Source organism: Mugil cephalus, chromosome 10 (assembly GCF_022458985.1).
Source record: "Mugil cephalus isolate CIBA_MC_2020 chromosome 10, CIBA_Mcephalus_1.1, whole genome shotgun sequence".
NCBI lineage: Eukaryota > Metazoa > Chordata > Actinopteri > Mugiliformes > Mugilidae > Mugil > Mugil cephalus.
Genome location: NC_061779.1, coordinates 6,157,138 through 6,178,214, shown reverse-complemented (window position 1 = coordinate 6,178,214; position 21,077 = coordinate 6,157,138). Strand labels below are relative to the sequence as shown.

The following is a 21,077-nucleotide window of genomic DNA, read 5'->3' as shown; positions in this document are numbered from 1 at the left end:
TTTTTTTTTTTTTTTTTTTTTTTTGCTTTGTTTTGCTTTTGTTTTTCAGATTCTCAGCATCAGCAATTTGCAGAACAGCTTCAGTGTTCAATACTTGGCATCAGATTTAGCAGGTCAAGGTGTTTGCTGTGCAATGGAGACATCACCAAATAAAAATCTATTGAATTCATCAAGCATTTCTCAGCTTAGCAAATTAATGTTGGCTGTCCAAAACAGAAATTACTGATTAGAGAAACTCAATGGATGTATTTGATTAGCAATATTTTTTTCAAGTGATCCATAGGTATGATATGATTCACACAATGCAATTCCTTATCCAAGTTGTTTTGTGAGTGTTGTTACTTTCTTGTTTGATGTGAGCCATTAGATACAGAGTTTTACTTGAAAAACAATATTTTTAAAGCCATTCATAACTTAGATATCAATTCCACATGCATATATGAGCACCAAACCGATAATAAAGGGCTCGTCCGGGATTTGAACCCGGGACCTCTCGCACCCTAAGCGAGAATCATACCCCTAGACCAACGAGCCACAAATACAGGTTTCCACATGTGAAAATCTGTCCTGCACAAACCTGCAGATGGATAGTTTAGGTTGGTGATGTGGCGTCTTGGGTCTGTGATTTCGCTGGGCTAACAGCACCCCCTGGTGGTACAATTTAAAAGTTCATTTTCCTAAAAGCACCACTACATGGTTTTGTTGTGTTTTACATTCTTTTAATCCTCCTGTTGTGGTCTGTCAAATCTGATTTACAAGTTTTCTCTCTTAAGAGAGAAAGAGTTATTAACATATCTATTAGTTTCTTTAACCGTGGCCTAGTGGTCGGCCTATAGTTTCTATAATGTTGGAGGGGATTTTCTGGTAGTGTTTAATGGTGGCGATCAGTGAAGGATCTGTTTGAGGAATAAGAATGTGGAATATGGTTCCAAAAGGTATATTACAATATGCATTGGTATTTCATCCGTTGTCCGTCCAACTAAACTAGATTTAGTTGTCTTGTGACAACATTTTCCTGATTGACGTGAAACATTAGATCCAGGTCTTTTGCTTAAAATAGGGATTAGACAATAACTCCACATGCATATATGAGCACCATAACGATAATAATGGGCTCGTCCGGGATTTGAACCCGGGACCTCTCGCACCCTAAGCGAGAATCATACCCCTAGACCAACGAGCCATAAAAACGCCAACTTCTACATATGTACTGCTGTCCTGCGAATATCTGCAGGAAAACTGTTGAAGGTTGGTGGTGTGGCAACTTGGGGTTCACATTTCTCTGGGCTAACAGCGCCCCCTGGTGGTGCAGGGTTTACTAATTTCACTGTGTTTTGCCACTCAAAGGCACAAAGTAAGGACTTTATAGTGACCAGCAGTACATTGTGTTTCCTCATGATAACTTGTTGTGGCCAAAATAATATATATATAATTGTAATGTTTTTTTTAGGAAAGTTTTCAGGATTTTTTTTTCTTAAAAGAACAAGTTGTATGTGCTAAAGTAGATTGGGCCTACAACATGAGGGTTAAAGACTATGAAGTGGTAAAAACTCCAACAGAACTATAAGTTTCTTTATCTGTGACCTAGTGGCCGCCCTATAATTTGAGACACAAACTTGCACATATGTACGTCTGTGTACACGTCTGTGTGCATTGGAGAAACTGAACAAAAACGGCTTCAAGAAATTCTACAAATCCAGTTGCCTTTTTGATTAAGTTACCATGACCTTTATGACTGAGAACATTCACAGACAGAGGTTTATGAGGTCCAACGCCTCCAGATTTTTTTTTTGTTTTGTTTTTATGTCTTTTGGGGAAGTTTTGCTTCCTCTACTCAACCATTTCCACCCACACACTACCAACAACGACAACAATCTCTGTTGAATCTCACGCTGTCGACTCAAATCTTCCCTGAGAGCCATGTTCAAAATGAAGGGCTCGTCCGGGATTTGAACCCGGGACCTCTCGCACCCAAAGCGAGAATCATACCCCTAGACCAACGAGCCGGCCATAGCACTTTTAAACGGCCTTTTTGTCCAGCGCCAGTGGTTATATGCGCGAGGGAAGAGTATGTTCACTGGAATGATCGGTTGTGTTGCGGTTAGAGGAAAAGCAGAAGAGCACAACCGGAACAAACAAGCAAACACAGAGAGACATGCAATAGGGGCCCTGGTCAAACAAGATGCAGATCAGACAGTTGTTTTTTTAATTTAATACTAATAATGATGACAGTTTTGATGTATTTTATTCCAACGTATATAGACAAGGAAGCCAACAGTGCACAGTTCACTCATCTCATATAATGTTAACATTATAGTTCAAGCTATACGACATCAATTGCTCTCGCAAATTTTGCTTAAAAAAATTAAGGGTTTTAGCACAAAGCCCATATCTTTACCGTTAATTTGTGGAAATGGGCATTTTACTTTGAAACTAAAAAGATAAGATGACTTTACATGTCCAGGAAATCCTGTTGGCCCCATATTTTTCCATCTGCGTGGGGCACTGGCTGCACACAGGTCTTGAGATTAATCACCAATAAATGACAAATTGTTTAGTGTTTAGGAATAATTCCTTCTAAACGACTTCTGAGGTAGGTTACTGTAATTAAAATGTGAACATGGAGGTGAAATGTGTGCATTACATCTAGATTGTAACTGAGGTAGCATTTGACTGAATTTATACTATTTTTAAACACTTGGTATAAACACTGGGCAACACATTTTGTTTTAGTCTTTTTTTATACATATATAAAAGCAAGTGGATATAACATTTTATTACGTTAAAATAAGTCTAATCGTTTATGCGATAAAGGGATTAGATAAACCCACGTTTACACCGAAATTATATTTACAGTTCCATCATATTATGTGAAATCTCTCCACAACGAACCAACAATATTGAAATCTTAGATTAATCTTAGTTTAATTCAGTCACTAGAGGGACAGAAACAAAGGATAGAATGATGTCGAGCTTTCATAACTTAAAGTTTTCTTTGCAATTAACTGTTCCTACCTCACCTTCTCATTTATCTCAACTTGTACTACCGCCTAATCCTCACTTAACTTAAATGCAGTATTTATTTTTAAACCGTAGTCAAAGCAACCCTAAAGCTCTGACTCTAGAATCTACACCGATTCAGTGTAACTTTTTATTTTTATTTTTAATTTTCCAGTACAGAATCGCTTTTTTTTTTGGTTTTGCTTTTTTGGGCTTCGGGGTTTCCCATACTAACTTCCGTGGGCAGGGTTTGCTCGTGCTCGTCCGTCGCGTCCGCGCGCCTGCTGAGTTGTTTTCGCATATTTTGGGGGAAGTTAAACATCCTCGTCTCAGCGGTCGTTTGTTGATGGCGCATCGCTGACTCATAAGAAGTGAAGAGTTTATGTGCCAACAGCCGTAAGTAAAGACAGATGTGTTTTAAACCAAACAATTGTGGCTTTACTCGATGACCTAAAGCAGTTAACTGAATTTAGCGTTGTTGTTTTTTGTTGTTGTCATCTTTAAAAAAAACACTTGATTCCGTTTTAACGGAGAAGAAACTTTGGTCGATTTATTTTTGTTGTCGTTCTTAGTGTGTCTCTTAACGAAGTTGTTGTTGTTTTAGTGTTCTTCACTGTAGCGACGTACTTTAAATTCACTTGGATTGTTTCGTTATGAATAAACTTCCTGTTGCTTTTCCAATTGAAGGCGCCCGGGAGGATTAACAATGGACAACTTGGAGAATCCGTTCACTAGGCCAAACAGGACGCTGGTGATGTTGGCCTTCCTTCAGGCGGACTGTAAAAACCCTGAATACTCAAATGAGCTCCAGCGCCTGTGCGACGACCTCAGTCTCAACCGGGACATCAACTCCAACAGACCCGTGATAGAAAGTCTGGACGATGGGTACATTGAAACTGACGGACACCAGCCCAGCAAACCTTTTCTAAGTGATCTCCAGGTCTCAGTGGAAATGCAGTGGCCTAGTAAGAACCAAGACCAGTCAATTTAAACATTATTTTAATCTGTAATTCCCTTAACAGTCGGGTCAATATAAGTACCATCAACATTAGTCTTGTTTGTGATAAAGTTTAATCTTTTATTGTGTGTGTGTGTTAAGATTCAAAACACAAAATGTTGTTTTTTTTTCCATCTAGAAGTTGACCCAGTAAAAATATCATCTGATAACTTCCTCCTAGCAAACAAAAACAAAACAAAACAAAGCAACTTGAGACCTAAAGTGAAAGCAGGAAGTGATTACTGTCATGTGTTTGTGGTGAATGCAATTTAATTTAAGCTCCTTCTGTGTCACAAAGGGTTAAGTGTGTAACATCGTAAGGTTTCATCATGTCAGGTTGAATCAGAATCAGCAAAAAAAAAAAAAAAAAAAAACTTGATTTAAATATATGAATGTCTTGTTCTCCCTGCAGGGAACAATGAAGAAGTAGCAGCCCTGCAGGAGGTTGCGGGGATGCTGAGAGATATTGCTGATCAGTTTGAGCACAATGCCGTGGCTCGGGCCACCCAGAACCTTTGCAACAATATATCGAGATCCCCGGTAACGGTGAGTACGCTCTGATTCAGGGTTGCTTGGTGACATTTTGACTGGGAATAAATACAAGCTCTACTATATATCTATATGCACGCTCAGAATCAAATTAGCTAGACGAGTACACACCCTAGTAACACCATACTATCTTCTACAAACTTGTGTTATATCAAGCAGTGATTATATACTTTGATTATAACTTAAAGGAACTAAAGGAGAAGTCCTTTCAGTTACAATAATCGTTCTGTGTTTGGTTCTGCCCTCCAGGATTGGAAACATCACCTTTCCAGCGAGGTGAACAGGGTGCTGACCCAAGGTGCAGGTCTGGAGCATCTACCCCAGGAGCGGCTCTTCTTGGCCCTGACTCTCACCCTGGTGAAGGGAGTGTGCGAGCAGGCCCCGCGGCTGCTCCGGCACCTTTTCAACACTGCGCTACAGTTGATCAACCCCGAGTGGACCAGCTGACTTTTTGAGCCGCGCACTTCAGAGGAAATTGCAGCGAAGCGTGCGGTGGTAACTGACGCAACTTGAAACAGACACCTGTTCCTTATGACCAGTGGACTGCAAAGAACAAAAAAGGAGAAAAGGAGAAAGGAGCTGTGTTAACTGAAGCAGAAATGACAAGTCTACCAAACGAAACTGAAGGAGTTTTTGAGTTTACAGTCCTACTTTTCTAACATGAAACTAAAATTAATGTTTGTGATTCTTGTTTTTCATCACTTTATATGATCTGAGAGATATTGATTCCGTTTACTCTTGTTTAAAACTTGTATTTTCAATTTATACTTGAGGAATGATCGTCATCGGAGTACGACGCTTTCCTTCTGCGATATGTATTTCCATTATATTTTGTAACTTCACTAATAAATATGTTTAAATACAGTCTAGTTTGAGATTATATATATATATATATATATATTTTTTTTTTGTCTGCATTCGTCTACACAGTTAAACACCACATGGTGTCGACATTATATGAGATTGATGCAGTTATATTCTTACAGCTGAATATTTTATTTCTTCTTCCCTGGGAGCCACCTGGTTGAACTGTGCTGCAGTGCAGTGCTGCACCTCGATGAATAGAGGGGGAGAGATGAGAGAGTGTCCCCATAGAGGAGCTAAGTCTATGATAGGGCGCATAGTGATAGAGTGAAAGAGCAGTCCAGCCCTGCACGAGCTGGCAGGTTACACCACACATGCATGTGGGTATTTCTTAAATATGAGTGAGACCATTACCACAGCCCAGAGACGGATCAGGAGAAACCTGAAGCCCCCTGTGCAGAGCACATGTTTACCAAGACCAGAGAACCACCATAGCCACAGGGCACGCCATGCCCCAGCGCACACGGCAAGCGACGGCGATCACCCCACCAGACACCCCACCAACCAAGCGTGCACAAACCGGTGCAGGCCAGAAAGGAGCTGCAAGGTGCAGACCAACGAACTTTTAGCTAAACTAAATCAGTGGGGCGGCACATGAAACATTTCACCAATATATTTCATGGTTCCTGTTTTAGGGATCTTGCTATCTTCACTATGCGTCGACTGATGTTTCTGTCACTTGGGTCATATATTAATGCAGGATTTCTAGGAAACCAGACTGCCGAGCACATGTGGACGTATCCAGACTATTTGACACCGTTGTCGGTTGTCACCGCAGAGAGCAGAGTTTCATTTTAATACCTCACTTTCTACTTGGGGAACATGTTGAATCAGCGTCATGTCACTGGTGCAAGTGTGTTTGTGGTTACTCGGTTATAAAACCAGCACGTCATAAGCAGTAAAAGAAAAAGATAACAGGGCAAAACGATAGTGACAACTAATAACAACTGGGTGAAAACTGATCAGAAGGTAAGTAGGTGAAAGGTCAAGTCAAGCATGAAATAACATTTTCACTAACTGTCGTTCCATCCCTGCTTCTCCTCTTGCAGTAATTGCTGTTCATTTGTCAAACATGAGCAGAGGCTGATATCTTGTTGTTTACCTCGTGCAAATAAAATGTAGTGCAGTTTATAAAAACAGCTTAAAAAAATAAAATCATCAGGCATCTTTAAAGATTAAAGAAGATGAAGCCGCAAAAAGGCCCCCACAACCCCCCCCATCCACCCACCATATTCTAGATTAATATTAAATATTATATTAATGAACACAAATGACAGGCGGCCACAGAGATAGATTCTGTTTTTATCTTTTTATTATTCTCATTTCTCCACAGCATATTGTAGGAAACTCAAGATACAAAGCGTCCTGTTCGGGACCTTTTTGATCCTGCTCTGAACTTTTAGTCGATTCCCTTTGAGTTTGAGCTGATGGGTAGTAACACATTTTAATACTGAGACAGACATTGAAGAGCATCCTTTCAGTGTCCCATGATGGTAACACCTTGCAGTGACATTCAGAATTTTATTTCCTATTTTTCTGTACTGGGGGGGGGGTCCTACCACAATATTACCCACACCTGAGGTGGAAATATTTAAGTGGTGTTCTGGGGAAATTGTTGACGTCTCAGCAACTGACTCAGTTTCACTGAGTCACTAGTCGCAGGTAACGAACTTCTAGCTAAACTAAATCAGTACACAGGATATTTCATCACTGCGGTTGAAGGTTCCTGTTTCAGGGACCTCCTCTCTTCACAATGCATCAGCCGATATTTCTCTGACTGGGTCATATATTAATGCAGGATTTATAAGAAAACAGACTGTCAGGCACTCGTGGACGTGTCCACACTATTTCATGCCGCTATGATTGTCAAAGCAGAGAACAACGTTTCATTTTAGTAGCTCAGTTTCTACTTGGAGAACATGTTGAATCAGCGTCCTGTCACTGGAGGAAGTGTGTTTGTGACTAATCGGTAATAAAACCAGCATAAGAAATAAAAGAAAAAGATAACAGTGCAGAACTACAGTGAGAACTAATGAGGACTGGGTGAAAACAGACCAGAGGGTAAGGAGGGAAAGGAAAGGTCAAGCTAAGCATGAAATAACATTTTCACTAACAGGAAAACTGAATGAACCTGCTGTCGTTCCATCCCTGCTTCTCCTCTCACAGTAATTGCTGTTCATTTGTCAAACATGAGCAGAGGCTGATATCTTGTTGTTTACCTCATGCAAATAAAATGTAGTGCAGTTTATAACAACTTAAAAAAAAAATAATAATCAGGCATCTTTAAAGATTGTATGACACCATAAACTACACATATGAAGCAGCAAAACACCAAAAGGGAAAATGCAATACAGACAGAAACAATACTTTGTTGTATTTAAGTCTTTTTAGATCTTCACAGTACATTTAAGATTCACGCAAATAGGGCAAGTCTGTATCTCGAAGTATATCAGCATGTCTGATCATTTCTATAAAACGCAGCATTGGTAGTACTGCATATGTGTTGGACTTCATAAAAAACATACAAATCCCTTGTGTAACATGGGACTTAAATTCGACATAATAAATCTAGTCTGTGTTTGATGTTGTTTCCAAGTTACAGAGTGAACCGGTTATAACAATGAACATTAACGTGTTCCTTCCTGGGTTTAAAAGAAGAAGTGCTGGAAAACCGCACGTCCCAAAATATAAATAAAAAGTACAGAAGTTTTTCTGTGGAAGTTGAAACAAGTCAAATCGAAACAGAAAGTAGCAGAAGAGGGACACGAGCCAACACACTTACTGTACTCTCCTACGGATGAATGGATGCCAGAGTTAAAAACAAACAAACAACAACAACAAAAAAAAAAAAGAGTTTAAACAAAAATGCAAATGAACCCAAAGAACATAATAAAAAGGGCAGTGGAGTGCATTGTGTGTGTTTGCACCTAATGAAGCAGCCAGGACTCACAGCAGTGAGGTTGTTGATGAGGTGGTATTTGGGTTTGCTGGGCTGGGCTGGGCTGGGCTGGGGCAGGCTGGTGGGGGGGGGGGTCACTTTCACAGATTTTTAAGCCTTCAAAAACTACAGCAGATAATTAAAAAATAATTAACTAATTCGAAAAAATACAATTTGTAAGGACATTTATTTCTACTGTAGGATCTTATCATTAGCATTCTCCTTCCCAGGAGGAGGATCCCTTTTCTATTCTATTTCCTCCTGAAGCTGATGACGCCGTACGTCATGGCGGCAGCCAGGACCACCAGAGCGGCGCCCCCGTAGAGCAGCGCTGACAGATCCGACGGCGGCTCCGGCTGCTCTGGAGCCTCCTCGGCTGGCGCTTCAGCGGGGGCGCCTGCGGCCTCTGAGACCGGCTCCGCCACAGTCTCTGGTTCTGGTCGTGCTTCCTCTTGCTGGTGAGGCACTGGGACGGGCTCCGGCTCCGGCTCCGGCTCCGGCTCCGGCTCAGGAGCCGGCTCCGCTGTGGCTTCAGGCTCCGCTGGTGCTGTTGGGGTTTCCTTGGCTGGAGGTGGGGCCGCCACCTCAGCAGGCACTGGGGCAGTGGCGGCAGCTGGTTCTGGCTCAGGCTCTGGTTCTGCAGCAGGAACGGGCAACGGTGCTTCGGGCTCCGGTGCGGCGGGAGGGGAGACGGCGGGTTCTGGGGGCGGGGGAAGCAGCTCTGGTTCCGAGGAGGCGAAGGAAGGTTCTGCAGACAAGCTTGTGGGCGCCTCTATCACAACCGGCTCCTCTAATGAGATCAGGGAAGCTGGGGGCGTGGGGTCCATCTTGTCCAACACTGGGACAGGGGGAGTCTGGTCCCTAAATTCCTCCCTGAGCTCGGCCAGATCGCTCTCTGTGCCCAAAACACTCATCATGCTTTGTTCTATCACCCCGGCTTCGCCGCCCTCCTCCAGCATCTCGGCGTCCTCGCGCTCGACGTGGACAATGTCCGAGTTGGAGGAGTTGTTCTCGCTGCGCTCCTCGGCCAGGGCCACGCCCTCGTTGCTGTCCAGGCTCTTGACGTCTTCGGGGTCCATCGCACCGACCTGCGCCCACGACTCGTGGCCGGCCAGAGACACGGGCAAGCTCTCCGTCTGCCAGGAGCTCGGCTCGCTGCTGTTGTCCCCGGTGCAGAGCAGCGGCGAGGGGGGGCTGAGCTGGTCGGGATGCTGCTCCCCGGAGAGGATGTAAATGTCGTTGCTGTCCTCGGCGATGCTCGCGCCTCGCTCCTCCTCTGGCACCAGGCTAAATATTTCACCCTGTGGTAGGAAGACAGGAACAAAAATCACTTTCTCTACAAAAGGAGACAGCAAATCAGTCTGAGGAGACACAGTGGACTTTCAAGAGAGCTTAGTCACTTGTTTTATTAGACATGCGATGACCTCTGGTGTCCTCTTGGATCATAATATGATAGCATCCTGCGCTTGTCTGTTTTGGGAGGGAGCTGTCTGATGTGATCTAGAGCAACCGTGTCCCACCCGTCTGTTAAAGCTACACAAGTCCTGCTCGTCTCTCTCTCTATCTCTGCTCCCCTCCCCAGGCACTTCATACTCTGGTTTGACTCCCTTTTTTTTTTTTTTTTTTTTTTTTTTTTAGGGAGTTTACTTTCTACAGCCTTTATACAGCATTCGCACACTCCCCCTCAGCTCATGCAAACTGCTGACTTCTACATTTCATATGTTTTGATTTGGGCAAAAAAAACAGGATGTTGGTGTGTTTCTCTTTCGTCGTGTGAGGTCGGGTCAGGAGGGCAGGCACGGTCACAAAATAAGTGACTGCTGCACAGCCAATGTTTAAGATCAGACCGAAACAATGCCACACACGCTCAAGTAACAATGCAGGAGCGCTCATTAACGCTCGAGTTAGCCTCCTATGCCACCTAGTGGCCAGCAATAGATCAGCAACCGTCTGCTTTCTTATGTAACACAACATCATATAATCACGTGTGCATCAATAACATAAATGTTGAGCTTTGCTGGTAAAAATGTGTCATATGCAATCGATCTTAAAAGAAGGAAGGGAGAAAAAAATACTGAAAGGATACACTGATGAGGCATAACATTATGAGCACCTCCCTAATATTGCGCAGGTCTCCCTTGTGATTTATCAGAGAATGGATCTGGGCCTTCGGAGGGTGTCCTGTGGTGTCTGGAAACAGGCTGTTGTTAGTGGGCTTTGTGGATCATCCCATTAGTACTTGAGTTTGGGATGTAGTGAATGGAGCCCAGGTCAACACCTTGTGCTGTTTTTTTTTTTCTTTAAGTAACATCCACACAAATAGCAGCTCCAAAAGCTTCCCAGGAGAACACTGAATTATCACAAGATGGTCAGTGTTATTCACTTCTCCTGTCAGTGGTCATAATGTTATGCCTGATCGGTGAATTTGCTGAGCATGCAGTGACGTGATGCTTGTTACACTGCCGGGCAGTGAAATCTAACAGCTCCGCAAGTCCAAGACCTCAGGTTTGGACTTCGTGTGCATGGCTCCTCTTTTTCGTAACAAAAGCGCTGCTCATAAAGCCACGTTAACGTGCCGGTTCTTGCACGTTGCTACTAATAGCAACGTGAACGTGTGCACAAAACTTCACAGTATTCCTGATTAACACAACAAACCGCAAACGGAGATGCAGAAGAAAACCCCAGGGGATCATTAAAGTCAGGAAGATTTACGAATGTCAATTCATCGCGGAGCGTCGTAAAAACACGTAGCGTGACATAGCGTGTTTGCGTGAGCAGGTGGAGTTTACAGATGACAGAGGACAAAGTGCTGAGACAAGGTTTTGTGTTTCACAAACAGCCGTTGCCGGTTTACAGGTAATGAAACATGAGATGAAGTCAAAGTTGGCCACAGCTTCGCGGTCGTGTTGCGTGTCTCACAGGCGTGAACCGAACTGATGAGATTCAAAGAGACAGCGGGGACGGAGGTGTTTGTCTCACAGGGAGGGTGAGCTACGTTCGTGTGAACGTCAAGACACCAGACACTTCAAAACACGATGGGAGGAGGCACGCGGCATGTGAACCAGCGCACATCATCTCTGAACAGCGTTTAAAATAGCAGAGGTCATTTTCCTTGCAAAGACACTCAGCGTTGTGGCCGTGGCGGCTGCAGCTGGGATGCAGGGCGGAGATTAAATCTCAACAGCGCGCCGTCGTTATCCAACATTTGCTTTCTACATAAGCTGATTTGCATGTGGGAGATCGACTCACAAAATCCTCCTCCATCAGCTGGAACCAGCAGGTCAAGGTTGCCATGAAAAATATCAAGCATTTATTATGTAACGTTTTGCACATACTGGTGGTTTAAAACAGCTGGAGTTATATGAACGAGTCACACTTTGACTGAAGTGAGAGCAAAACGGATAAAAGTTACCACAGGATGATTTTTTTTTTTTTTTTTTACGATGAACAGCAAGTCAACTTTAAAATGCAAAGAAACTATTAGACACAATGAACAAAACATACCTGAAAAGATAAGAAGTAAGATCTTTAGCGCTGTTAAAGCTGGGAAACACACAAGCTACACTCTCCACCCTCGCCCCAAGACAAACTATATGAAAACCTGCACACATTCTTGTTCGAGTGCCAAAGCTGCTGCACAGCCTACCTGCCTCTGTCTGAGCAGATCAGCGCTACTTCACGCTTCACTGCTCTGATGTTTAACGACGAACCAGGGAGCTACCCGAGACGTCGCAGGGTTGAGGAACTGGGCCCCGATGGAGAGGAGGAGGGGGGGGGTCTTTTAGGAGAGGAGATGCCAAATCTACGTGTGACTCTTACAAGTACGTGCGACTGTGACACACGGCTGTCACATAATCTAAACCTTACATCTGGGTCGTTACAAAAAACAAGCAAACTGTCCACTCGCACGCGGAACGTGAACCGGGATTATTTTTGATCGATGCGATGTTCTCTGGCTCATACGCACCCTTGACATTTAGGGGGATTACGTCATCGCTGTTGCTAGTGGTCGGACATCGCAAGAGGTCACCACAGCAGCGGACGGACTTGACTAAAACAGAGGTATAAAAAAACTGCTGGACTGCACATCAGCGAGCAACTGCACCGTAAAATAAATAAATAAATAAATACGAGGAATCAAAAGAAATCAACCTTTAAGTTAAGATCACCCAGCACGGCTACTGAGGCACATGATCCTGGCAAAGTTCCCTCACCTTAACGAGAATGTCCAAGAGCGTCCACATCTCTACGTCAACCTCCAAGAAAGCCACGGGACTTTAAACTTTAAAGTTAAATTAATGATGGAAAACGGAGGTCCCGCCAACCAGCAACGTCACGGATGACTCTGCCTGCCGCACAAAAACTGTCCAGCACAAGCTGTGTGTTTGGACAAGACCGTATTTCAGCGTGTCTTTGGGAGAGCCTTTGGCAGACGCCTTTTAAACAATAGTCTCCTGTCGTGCACAGCCACGCAGTTTGCATGTGTAAATACTGTTTTGTTTTTTTGGGCCGGGCACAGCAACATGGACGTCTGCCCTGATCAGACTGGCGGTCGGCCTGTGTCGTCCTGCTGCTGCTGCTGCTGCTGCTGTGTAGCGAGTTTTACAGCGACCTACAAGTGGGTCAGTAAACCCCCTGGTGATGATGTTTTTAGAGGATTATTAGGAGTTATTCTGGGGCCTTTCTGTTCTCTTCTCTTCTCTAGTTCGTGCTGATGCAAGGGGATGATGATTCACGCGTTTTACCGCTGGGCTGGTCAGTAGGAGGTTACATAAGAAGTGGGAAGCACTGCCACACTGCACAGCACGCAGCGTAATGTGTCCTGACAGGTCACAGATCTGGACACCCTGCTGCACCGCGTCCCGAAAACATCAGCCCTGCAGCATCCACCACCTCTGAGCCACGGCACGCATGAAACAGAAGGCTCCGACCGGCACTTTATTACCAAGAGCGCTGCAGTCAAATGAGTTCCTCGCTACCTCTCCGCAAAGAGGTCAGGTGCAGATGTCAGCGCGGAGCGTCACGTTACATCGCGCTCACAGAGGCCTGCGACGCGAAATGACGGATCTTATTCAGCGCTTTTCAGTGTCGGAAGGACGGCCGCGCGACTCCTGATGAAACTGGCGGACCGTAACAGGGACAGTACGAGATCTTCCGCCGTGGCCTCCTCCTACCCGCTCGCCCCCACCCCCTCGGCCGCGCTCCGTCCGAAGCCGACCGGTTTTGTTCCTGCCAAATGAAGTGTGCACCACATTAAGGTCGTAATAATCCCCATGCGTGTTCTGCCGTAAGTAACAAAGGCATCTCAGAGGCGGCCAAACCCAACATGGCGTGGTGTCACAATCAAAGCAAAGACAACAGGACGGGCGAAATATCTACTTTTGCGATTTATTTTTTTTAATTTGTTTTTGGTTGATTTCGTATATTATATGGTAAAGTTTAAACACACAAATGAGACAAATATGAGAAAGAAAACGTAAAATACTATATACATATATATATAAATCGATTACTCTTCACTTGGTATTAAAAGGCATAAGGAGGTCGCTGTCCTAGAAAACTCTTTTAGTATATTTACATGTAGACATTGAACAAGAACAAGAGGTGGACAGGACGTATTGTGGCTACTCTGCTAAAGCTGCACACTCACTCGTGTTTTCTGGAGCAGAAATAACGCACAAATCGGGACCAAAGCGAGCTCACTGCGTAGCTGCATCACAAGCGAAACATCCTACCTCGGTGCGAAGCCTCGAAACCGTCCGGTTCACACTTGAACGGTCCAAGCTTAAGAGAGACAGGGTGAGTTGTGGAGGTAGAAAGCCAGTTGGAGGCAGGCAGCTGTCAAACTAAAAAAGAGATCTCCCTTTGCCCATCCCTTCACTCTCACCCTCCCACTCTCTCTCTCATATATCCCTCCCCTACTTCGTTTTCCCTCCCTCCTCCTTTCTCTTCATCCCTCCGTTGCCGGTCCTGCCCAGGCCTATCGTCTGTTCGTCCCTCGTGACATAACGAAGAGTAAGAATGCGGCTTTGTTAGGAGGAGCGTCGTGGCCGTCGGGGCGACGGTTAACGCGTCGAGTCACGTGACCTCGCTCATCACCGTGACCCCGTTCGCTCGCCGCCGTGCTCCACTTCTGACAGCGCCGAAAATATCATCACTGAAAAGCGTTGGAAAAGTTGCACTAGCAAAATAGCACAGCCACTCCGATCAAGCGTAACATTATGACCACCTTCCTAATATTGAATCATCAGAGAATGGACACGGGCCTCCTGAGGGCGTCCTGTGGTGTTTGTGGGGGGGGGGGGTCTCTGGGTCCAGTGGGTGGAGGGGAGGGGCCTCTGTGGATCATCCCACACATAACTGAGTTGGCGAAAGCTGTGAATGGGATTCAGACCCAACGTTGTGAAGCTACTGATGGGATATGTTACAGCTCTGGTGGAGGGACTTTAGATGAGGCGTTGTCCAAAAGCAAGAGCTCTTTCTGAGTTTTGAAGCTTAATGTGGAGGCTCTAAACGCCACCATCTTGGCAGCGCCCGAGTTCCCCAATTCCCAAATGATCCAAAAATAGTCAAAAAGGAGAACCACGAGTGGAGCCGAGGCCTGCAGATGACACTGAGACAGACTGCTGGCAACACACCTGTCACTAAAAGCAGCTACACCGTTAACTATGTATTACTTTAAGCCTTTGTGTAATTTAAACTAAGGAGGAGCTTCACGATCAGGCATAACATTATGACCAATGTGCACAAACACTTGTGACTCATCAGAGAATGGACATGGTTCTTCTGACGGTGTCCTGTGGCATCTGGCAACATGATGTTGTTAATGGGGGTCATTGGGTCCTATGGGTTGAGGGGAGGGGCCTCTACTTGATCAGTTTGGGATCTGGTGAATTTGGAGGCCAGGTCAACACCTTGTGCTGTTCTTCACGTTTTTTTTTTTGTTGTTTGTTTTTTATTTGTGTGTGTCGGTGTCAGGCTGCAACCTGCTGGGGAGGCCTGATGCCGTCAAGGAGTGTCATTACTATGGGGTGGGGGGGTGTGTGGTCTGGTCTAGGTGGGTGCTACATGTCTAAGTAACAGTCACATGCATGAATACCAGGTCCAAAAGATTTCCAGCGGAACACTGAATTGTCACAAGATGGTCAATGTTATTCACTTCTCCTGTCAGTGGTTTTAATGTTGTGGCTGATCTGTATATGTTATCTTAATTAAATATACACTTTCAGTACCAGCAAGCTAAGCAAGTACACTGTTTAAGGCCTTCTGAAAAAAAGCTGAAAGGGGCCCCAGATGCCTACCTTTTGGCATATTTTATAATGACCCTATGAGGGATTTCACTAGTTTGTATTTGTGAGATTCCAGGTTTTTAAATTTTTATCTCAAGTGTGAGGTAGTGATGTTGCAGCTCGCCGACGCCCTCAAATGGCTACACTTGTAACTGGAACTCCTTGAGCTTTAAAACATATTTATATCCTGGAATCTCCTCGTGAATATTGTTTTTATTTTTAAAATTGTAAAACGGATTTTCTGGGAATATACGGCGTTTATTTATTTTAATTTCCAGGTGGCGAACTGAACAAAAAGGGGCTAAGAACTCACCCATCCGCCTTGCTGGGTGATGAAGCCGGCCTCGTCCTCCTCTAGGAGGCGCAGGCCCAGCTGCAGAAGAGTCGTCACAGAGTGGCCCTCGCTCTGCAGAGCCTGGAGCAGCACCAAGGGCACTAGCACCTGGTGGTGGTGGTGATGGGTGGTTGTACGGGACAAAAAGAAGTGAATGCAGAGTAAATAAAACACCTTTTCAAATGACAGCAGTAGATGTAGCTCTCCTCACCTTGCTCCATCCTCCTTGTGTGTGCGACGACAGATCCAGTGTGGCGTTTCTGAATCTCTGGTAATCCAAGGGTCTGAAACACAATATCCGTTTATGGACCTTTTCTTTGAGCCATGACACCTAGTAAGAAGCATTAACTTTTAGTTGACCTGCAAAGAGCTGCTAAAAAAAATTGTAAAACTGTGTCAAACTAATTTGTGTCTTGTGCTACAGTATATAATACAAATGAAAACAACCATCATACCACTGGCTCGAAGTTCATTCCCTCGTCTGCGAATTGAACTGAATCAAGATTTCAACAGCAGTTCCTGCTTTCACTTTTATTATCATTGCGCAGCGTCGGCTCAAAGGCGATAAAGGCTTATACATATTTTCATCATGGTGCAAATAAATCCACAGACTTGGGTTGAGACTGTAAACAATGTGAGTGTGTGAACATTCCTTTCACAAAGATTCTCACATTTTTAAGGTAAACCTGAACATGTGCATATTTGACTTGACTTTTCTTCTCTAATTACATCTGTTTCACAAGAGAAATTTACTGTATTTTACAATAATTTTTGAGGGGTCTTCAGGGTAGATCAAAAATATGCACGGGGTCCAGGACCCCAAAAAGGTTGAGAACCAGTGACTTAGAGGACAAAATGTTCACTTCGTGCCTGATATATTTCCCCCTCTGACAGGTACCACAGGCCCAAGATAATCACTGTGTTCCACTTGACCAGGGGTTATGGTCAGGTGGTCATAATGTTAGAGCTGATCTGATCTGATCTGGTGCTGTGTTTAATCTTATTATTATCTTATTATTATTCACAATAAATGCACACCTTTCAATAATATATAGATTTTTTTTATTATTATTATTTTATCATCCGACTGCACACACGTGAAAGTTGAAGAGTTCACTGAGGAGAATGTGAGTGATAACAGCCGATAGCAGCGCCCACTTTTTCCAAACGCAGTCTGCAAACTCACCCAGTGTTGAGAGCGTTCACGGCCGCAGGCAGGTGTGTGTCCAGCTCTCTGGCCACCTTGTCTCCCATCGCTGCCAGGCAGTCTTCGATGGAGCTCTCTGGCTTGATGGGGCTGAACACCGGAGACGCGTGGCGGTCAAATCCTGCGCTGGAGAAAGCTGCAGAGAGCACAGAATGACGTATCTGAGATTGGTGAACACAACGTCAGACGTACAACTGTGACAATCTAGAGGACTCCATTAGGCTACTTACAAATACTTTTAATCCTTAAGAAAAATCAAGCTTCTCTCAATACTACGAAAGAGTGTTTTGTAACTAATTAATAAATCAAGGAAGTTTGATTGTTCCTTTTGAATTACTCAATAGACACTAAGACAGTTTATTTAACCCATGGGATAATGAAAACTTGACTTTATTACATTTAAACTGATGTAACTGGAGGACAACCAAAGGAAATGGGTGAGAGTGTGTGTGTGTGTGTGTGTGCGTGACCACTTACAGGCGGTGATTTCATCTTCCAGTTGCCTCATCTCTTCCTCTATCTGCTCTTTTATCATCCTGGTCCTCTCTCGCTCATTTTGGACATCTCCTGAAAGAACACAAACCTCTTTGACACTCTTACGAAATACAAAACGACACGATATCTCAACTTTTGATCTGGTTGAACAAAGGGAAATTAAAACCTGCTGAGGCGGGAAGATATTTATTAAGAATATAAAAAATTAGACATAATCTTCTCTAGACTACGGAAAAAATGACACTGAGGACACGGCGTTACAGTTTGCCAACAAAACCAGTTTGCGCTGAGACAAACAGCAACTTTGCTGGAGGGGAGAGCGAAACATGCAGGCTCGCGCTAACGCCCTTTAAAACACTAAGAAGCCGAGAATGGTTGTCTGTCACCACGTGCTCCGTCGTGCTTTTTACGCGGACGTGAATTATTTACAAGACTGCGTCTACACTGCTGGGGGGTAAACTGAACCACGCGAGGGGCTAAAACTAACACAAAGGACTGCGTGAGCTTTCACACTGACGCATTCTGAACCAGCTTGGAAGGATGCAGCGGTCACTTGATGAGGAAGGATGATCTTGCACTCAACCTTGATCATTTCCATTAGTTAAAACTCAGTCTCAATCTTCCCTGACTGAGATTTTATCCAGTTAATGTTTTTATGACAGAAAATTTATTTGATTTGATTTTTTCAAACAGGAAGTTAAAAGACGCTCTCCTCTTTTGTCTCCCTGAGGACCGGTGTTGGTTTTTCCTGGGCTTGCTGCTGTTTCAGCACTCAGCCAGACAGCTAGCCAGACAACTATTCTGCTTTGGTCCATTGGCGTGTGAGTAATCCTACAGTGATTGCACATGACAGGCTGTCAGAAATTGGACCGGGTCGAGCGGAAAGCAGGGATCAGCCACTTATCTGCCCTTCTCCGCCCACTCCAAGCGTGCGCACGACAACAAAACGGACAGGAAATACTCCCTCTTCTCACCTTTTAAACAGCGCTCCTTTCTTTTTTTCTTGCTCAGACTACCATATAGAGCAGGTCATTTACCGACGTGCCACTAAAACGTACGTCTACTTTGCACGCAGCAAGGGCAAATGACACGTGTAGATCTGCCTCCAACGGGGCAAAGAAACACACTGATCTGGTATTTTTTTTTGTATGTGTGGCACAAATGGAACGTGATGAAAAACAGGCTGCTGCAAGCCTGAGGTCATAGCACTGGATTGCAGAAAATACCTCTACGGAGAGAGTCCTGTCTTACGAGACTCAAGAATACTTGAAGGGGTGCTGCATTTGTCATGCAACACAGCTTGTAAACGGTGCATTTGCTGCTCCGAAGTGGGCTCGCTCGTCTTGTGACTGTGTTTCCAATGCCAAAGAGCTAAATCGAGCCGGGAAAACAGGTGGCTTCGTGCCTACACGCCACAAGCATTGTGTGTCGCAACCACGTGTGGACAGCTCTATTTGTGCGCCTTGACAATGCACAAAGTGTGAGGGGTTGTGTACGAATGCAGAAGAATGACTTCCGGCTCGCAAATGCGGATCTGGTCTCACCTTGAGCCGTAGACGGCGTCCTGCACACAGGCAGCAAGCCCAGGTAGTTGAGCACAATGTATTTGGTTTCATAATGGAAACCCTCAGGCACAGCGGCGGAGATGGAGGCAGAAGAGGTGGGGCCCGAGGTAGCCATTGAACAGACGTGTGTCAGACTCTCAGGCACATTAATTCTCACAATCAGAGCTGGACGTCTCACCTGGGGGAGAGAATAATCAGCTGTCAGCATTGGAGTTTTAAGTACAATCACTGTCAGCAAAAGTTTAATAAATCTGGACACATGATGGCATCTCCTGTTTTTAAAACATGAAAGGTTCACTGTGAAAGAGGACATCTGCCCACCTGTCAAATAAAGCTAAACCTCAAAATTTTAAATTGGGACAACATGGGCTCTGGTTGAGAGCAGAGGAAGCATGTCACAAGACATGTGGGTAGTATTAAAAAATCAGCTTACTTTCAACCTAAAACACAAGATCGATTCAATTTCTTCAAAAATGTACTGAACAAACAGATTCTATGTACATCCAAACAGTCACGAGACGGTCATCATCTTATATCATCGCTCTCCAGAGACGAGTTGACACCATGCGGACCAAAAGTTACATCAAAGTAAAGGCGGAGACATTAATAAAACAAAAGCAACTTCCGGCTCCGACTGTCAATATAAAACCCAACACTGAACGCAAAACGTTGCCTTAAAAGTTCTACCTTTCAAATAATGACAGTCAAAAAAAAAATGTTATGGTGACGAGAAAACAAGTAAACAAAACTCTGCTGTGACAATTTTATAAGACTTTCTACACGCACCACAAAACGTTACACGAACACGATCATCACCACCTCACCTTAAATAAACGTCTTGACACATGTCACGCGTTTGCAACACAAGACAAGAAAAAATAACGATGAGAAGGAAAAGTCGTGGCACTAAACTCCTCAGCTCATGTTGCAGGCTGCCGTTTGCTAGTTTAACGCTATTTTGGAGACATAAAAACTGAATTATTTAACTTAAGGCTCTAAGGTGCTCGTTTCTTACCGTCCGTGTCTAAAGGCAACCAGGTGCTGACAAGATGACACGCTAGAAAGGAAGAGTCCTGCAACAGTATCTGGAGAAAGGCAGACCACCACTGCCACACACACACATACACAGTAGCAGCAGCAGCAGCAGCAGCACAAGTACACAATGTGCTTTTTATGCTACACAAGCTAGCGACAATGCCAACTTCCTGCTACGCGTTTCGAAATAAAACTCTCACTAGGCTAACGGACACCGTTAGTAGTTTTCAAAATAACACAGAAGTTCCCACGGAATAAATCAAACATCTACTCTACTCTACTCTACTCTACTCTAATCTTATCTAATCTGAGCAGTCAATTTGTGCGATATTAACAATTTCCTGGTGTTATGTACGTTACTATTACTAGTTTTTAGTGTATCCTAGCAACGGCAGATATGCAAGACGTGTTGATGACGTGTTGATTAGATAGATAGATAGATAGATAGATAGATAGATAGATAGATAGATAGATAGATAGATAGATAGATAGATAGATAGATAGATAGATAGATAGATAGATAGATAGATAGAGTTAGACTTTGAAAGACTTTAATGATTCACGAGGAAAATTACTTTGTCAACGTAGCTTCGTTGCATATAAAAGTAAACAGCAGCCTCGAGATTCTTCTTCTTCTTCTTCTTCTTCTTCTTCTTTTTTTTTTCTTCTTCAACATTAATATTGCTATGTTATTATTCTATTCTATGCCATTGGGGCTGCTGGACACTGAATTTGATAAATAAAGGTATCTATCTGTCTGATTAAATCGTTCATGCACTGTAGAATCTGATCATGATACAAATA

The 21,077-nt window shown here is 44.0% G+C and overlaps 2 protein-coding genes and 3 non-coding genes across 9 annotated transcripts; 1 reads left to right on the top strand and 4 right to left on the bottom strand.

The window, feature by feature from the left end:
* Positions 1 to 462: 462 nt before the first annotated feature.
* Positions 463 to 534, bottom strand: trnap-agg. The gene has a single exon. It is a non-coding gene; the product is annotated as a tRNA-Pro (tRNA).
* A 577-nt stretch (positions 535 to 1,111) lies between these two features.
* trnap-agg lies at positions 1,112 to 1,183 on the bottom strand. The gene has a single exon. It is a non-coding gene; the product is annotated as a tRNA-Pro (tRNA).
* Positions 1,184 to 1,934: 751 nt separating this feature from the next.
* Positions 1,935 to 2,006, bottom strand: trnap-ugg. Its single transcript has one exon. It is a non-coding gene; the product is annotated as a tRNA-Pro (tRNA).
* A 457-nt stretch (positions 2,007 to 2,463) lies between these two features.
* On the top strand, positions 2,464 to 5,410 carry bida (BH3 interacting domain death agonist). 2 transcript variants are annotated; one of them, XM_047596364.1, is made up of 4 exons: positions 2,464 to 2,593; positions 3,688 to 3,965; positions 4,410 to 4,543; positions 4,796 to 5,410. In XM_047596364.1, the coding sequence occupies exons 2-4, from the start codon at positions 3,707 to 3,709 to the stop codon at positions 4,991 to 4,993; spliced, it is 591 nt and encodes a 196-aa protein (XP_047452320.1). In that variant the 5' UTR covers positions 2,464 to 2,593; positions 3,688 to 3,706; the 3' UTR covers positions 4,994 to 5,410. The 2 variants fall into 2 exon arrangements, with proteins under 2 accessions (XP_047452320.1, XP_047452319.1); XM_047596363.1 differs by lacking the exon at positions 2,464 to 2,593 and adding an exon at positions 3,230 to 3,396.
* Positions 5,411 to 6,704: 1,294 nt separating this feature from the next.
* bcl2l13 (BCL2 like 13) lies at positions 6,705 to 20,897 on the bottom strand. 4 transcript variants are annotated; one of them, XM_047597191.1, is made up of 7 exons: positions 20,849 to 20,897; positions 19,218 to 19,416; positions 17,656 to 17,745; positions 17,158 to 17,314; positions 16,183 to 16,255; positions 15,951 to 16,079; positions 6,705 to 9,649 (listed from the first exon to the last, which is right to left on the bottom strand). In XM_047597191.1, exons 1-7 carry the CDS (start codon positions 20,870 to 20,872, stop codon positions 8,600 to 8,602), a joined length of 1,722 nt encoding a protein of 573 aa, XP_047453147.1. In that variant the 5' UTR covers positions 20,873 to 20,897; the 3' UTR covers positions 6,705 to 8,599. The 4 variants fall into 4 exon arrangements, with proteins under 4 accessions (XP_047453147.1, XP_047453148.1, XP_047453150.1 ...); XM_047597192.1 differs by having other exon boundaries at positions 17,656 to 17,742; XM_047597194.1 differs by lacking the exon at positions 20,849 to 20,897 and adding an exon at positions 20,254 to 20,543.
* Between the last annotated feature and the right edge of the window lie 180 nt (positions 20,898 to 21,077).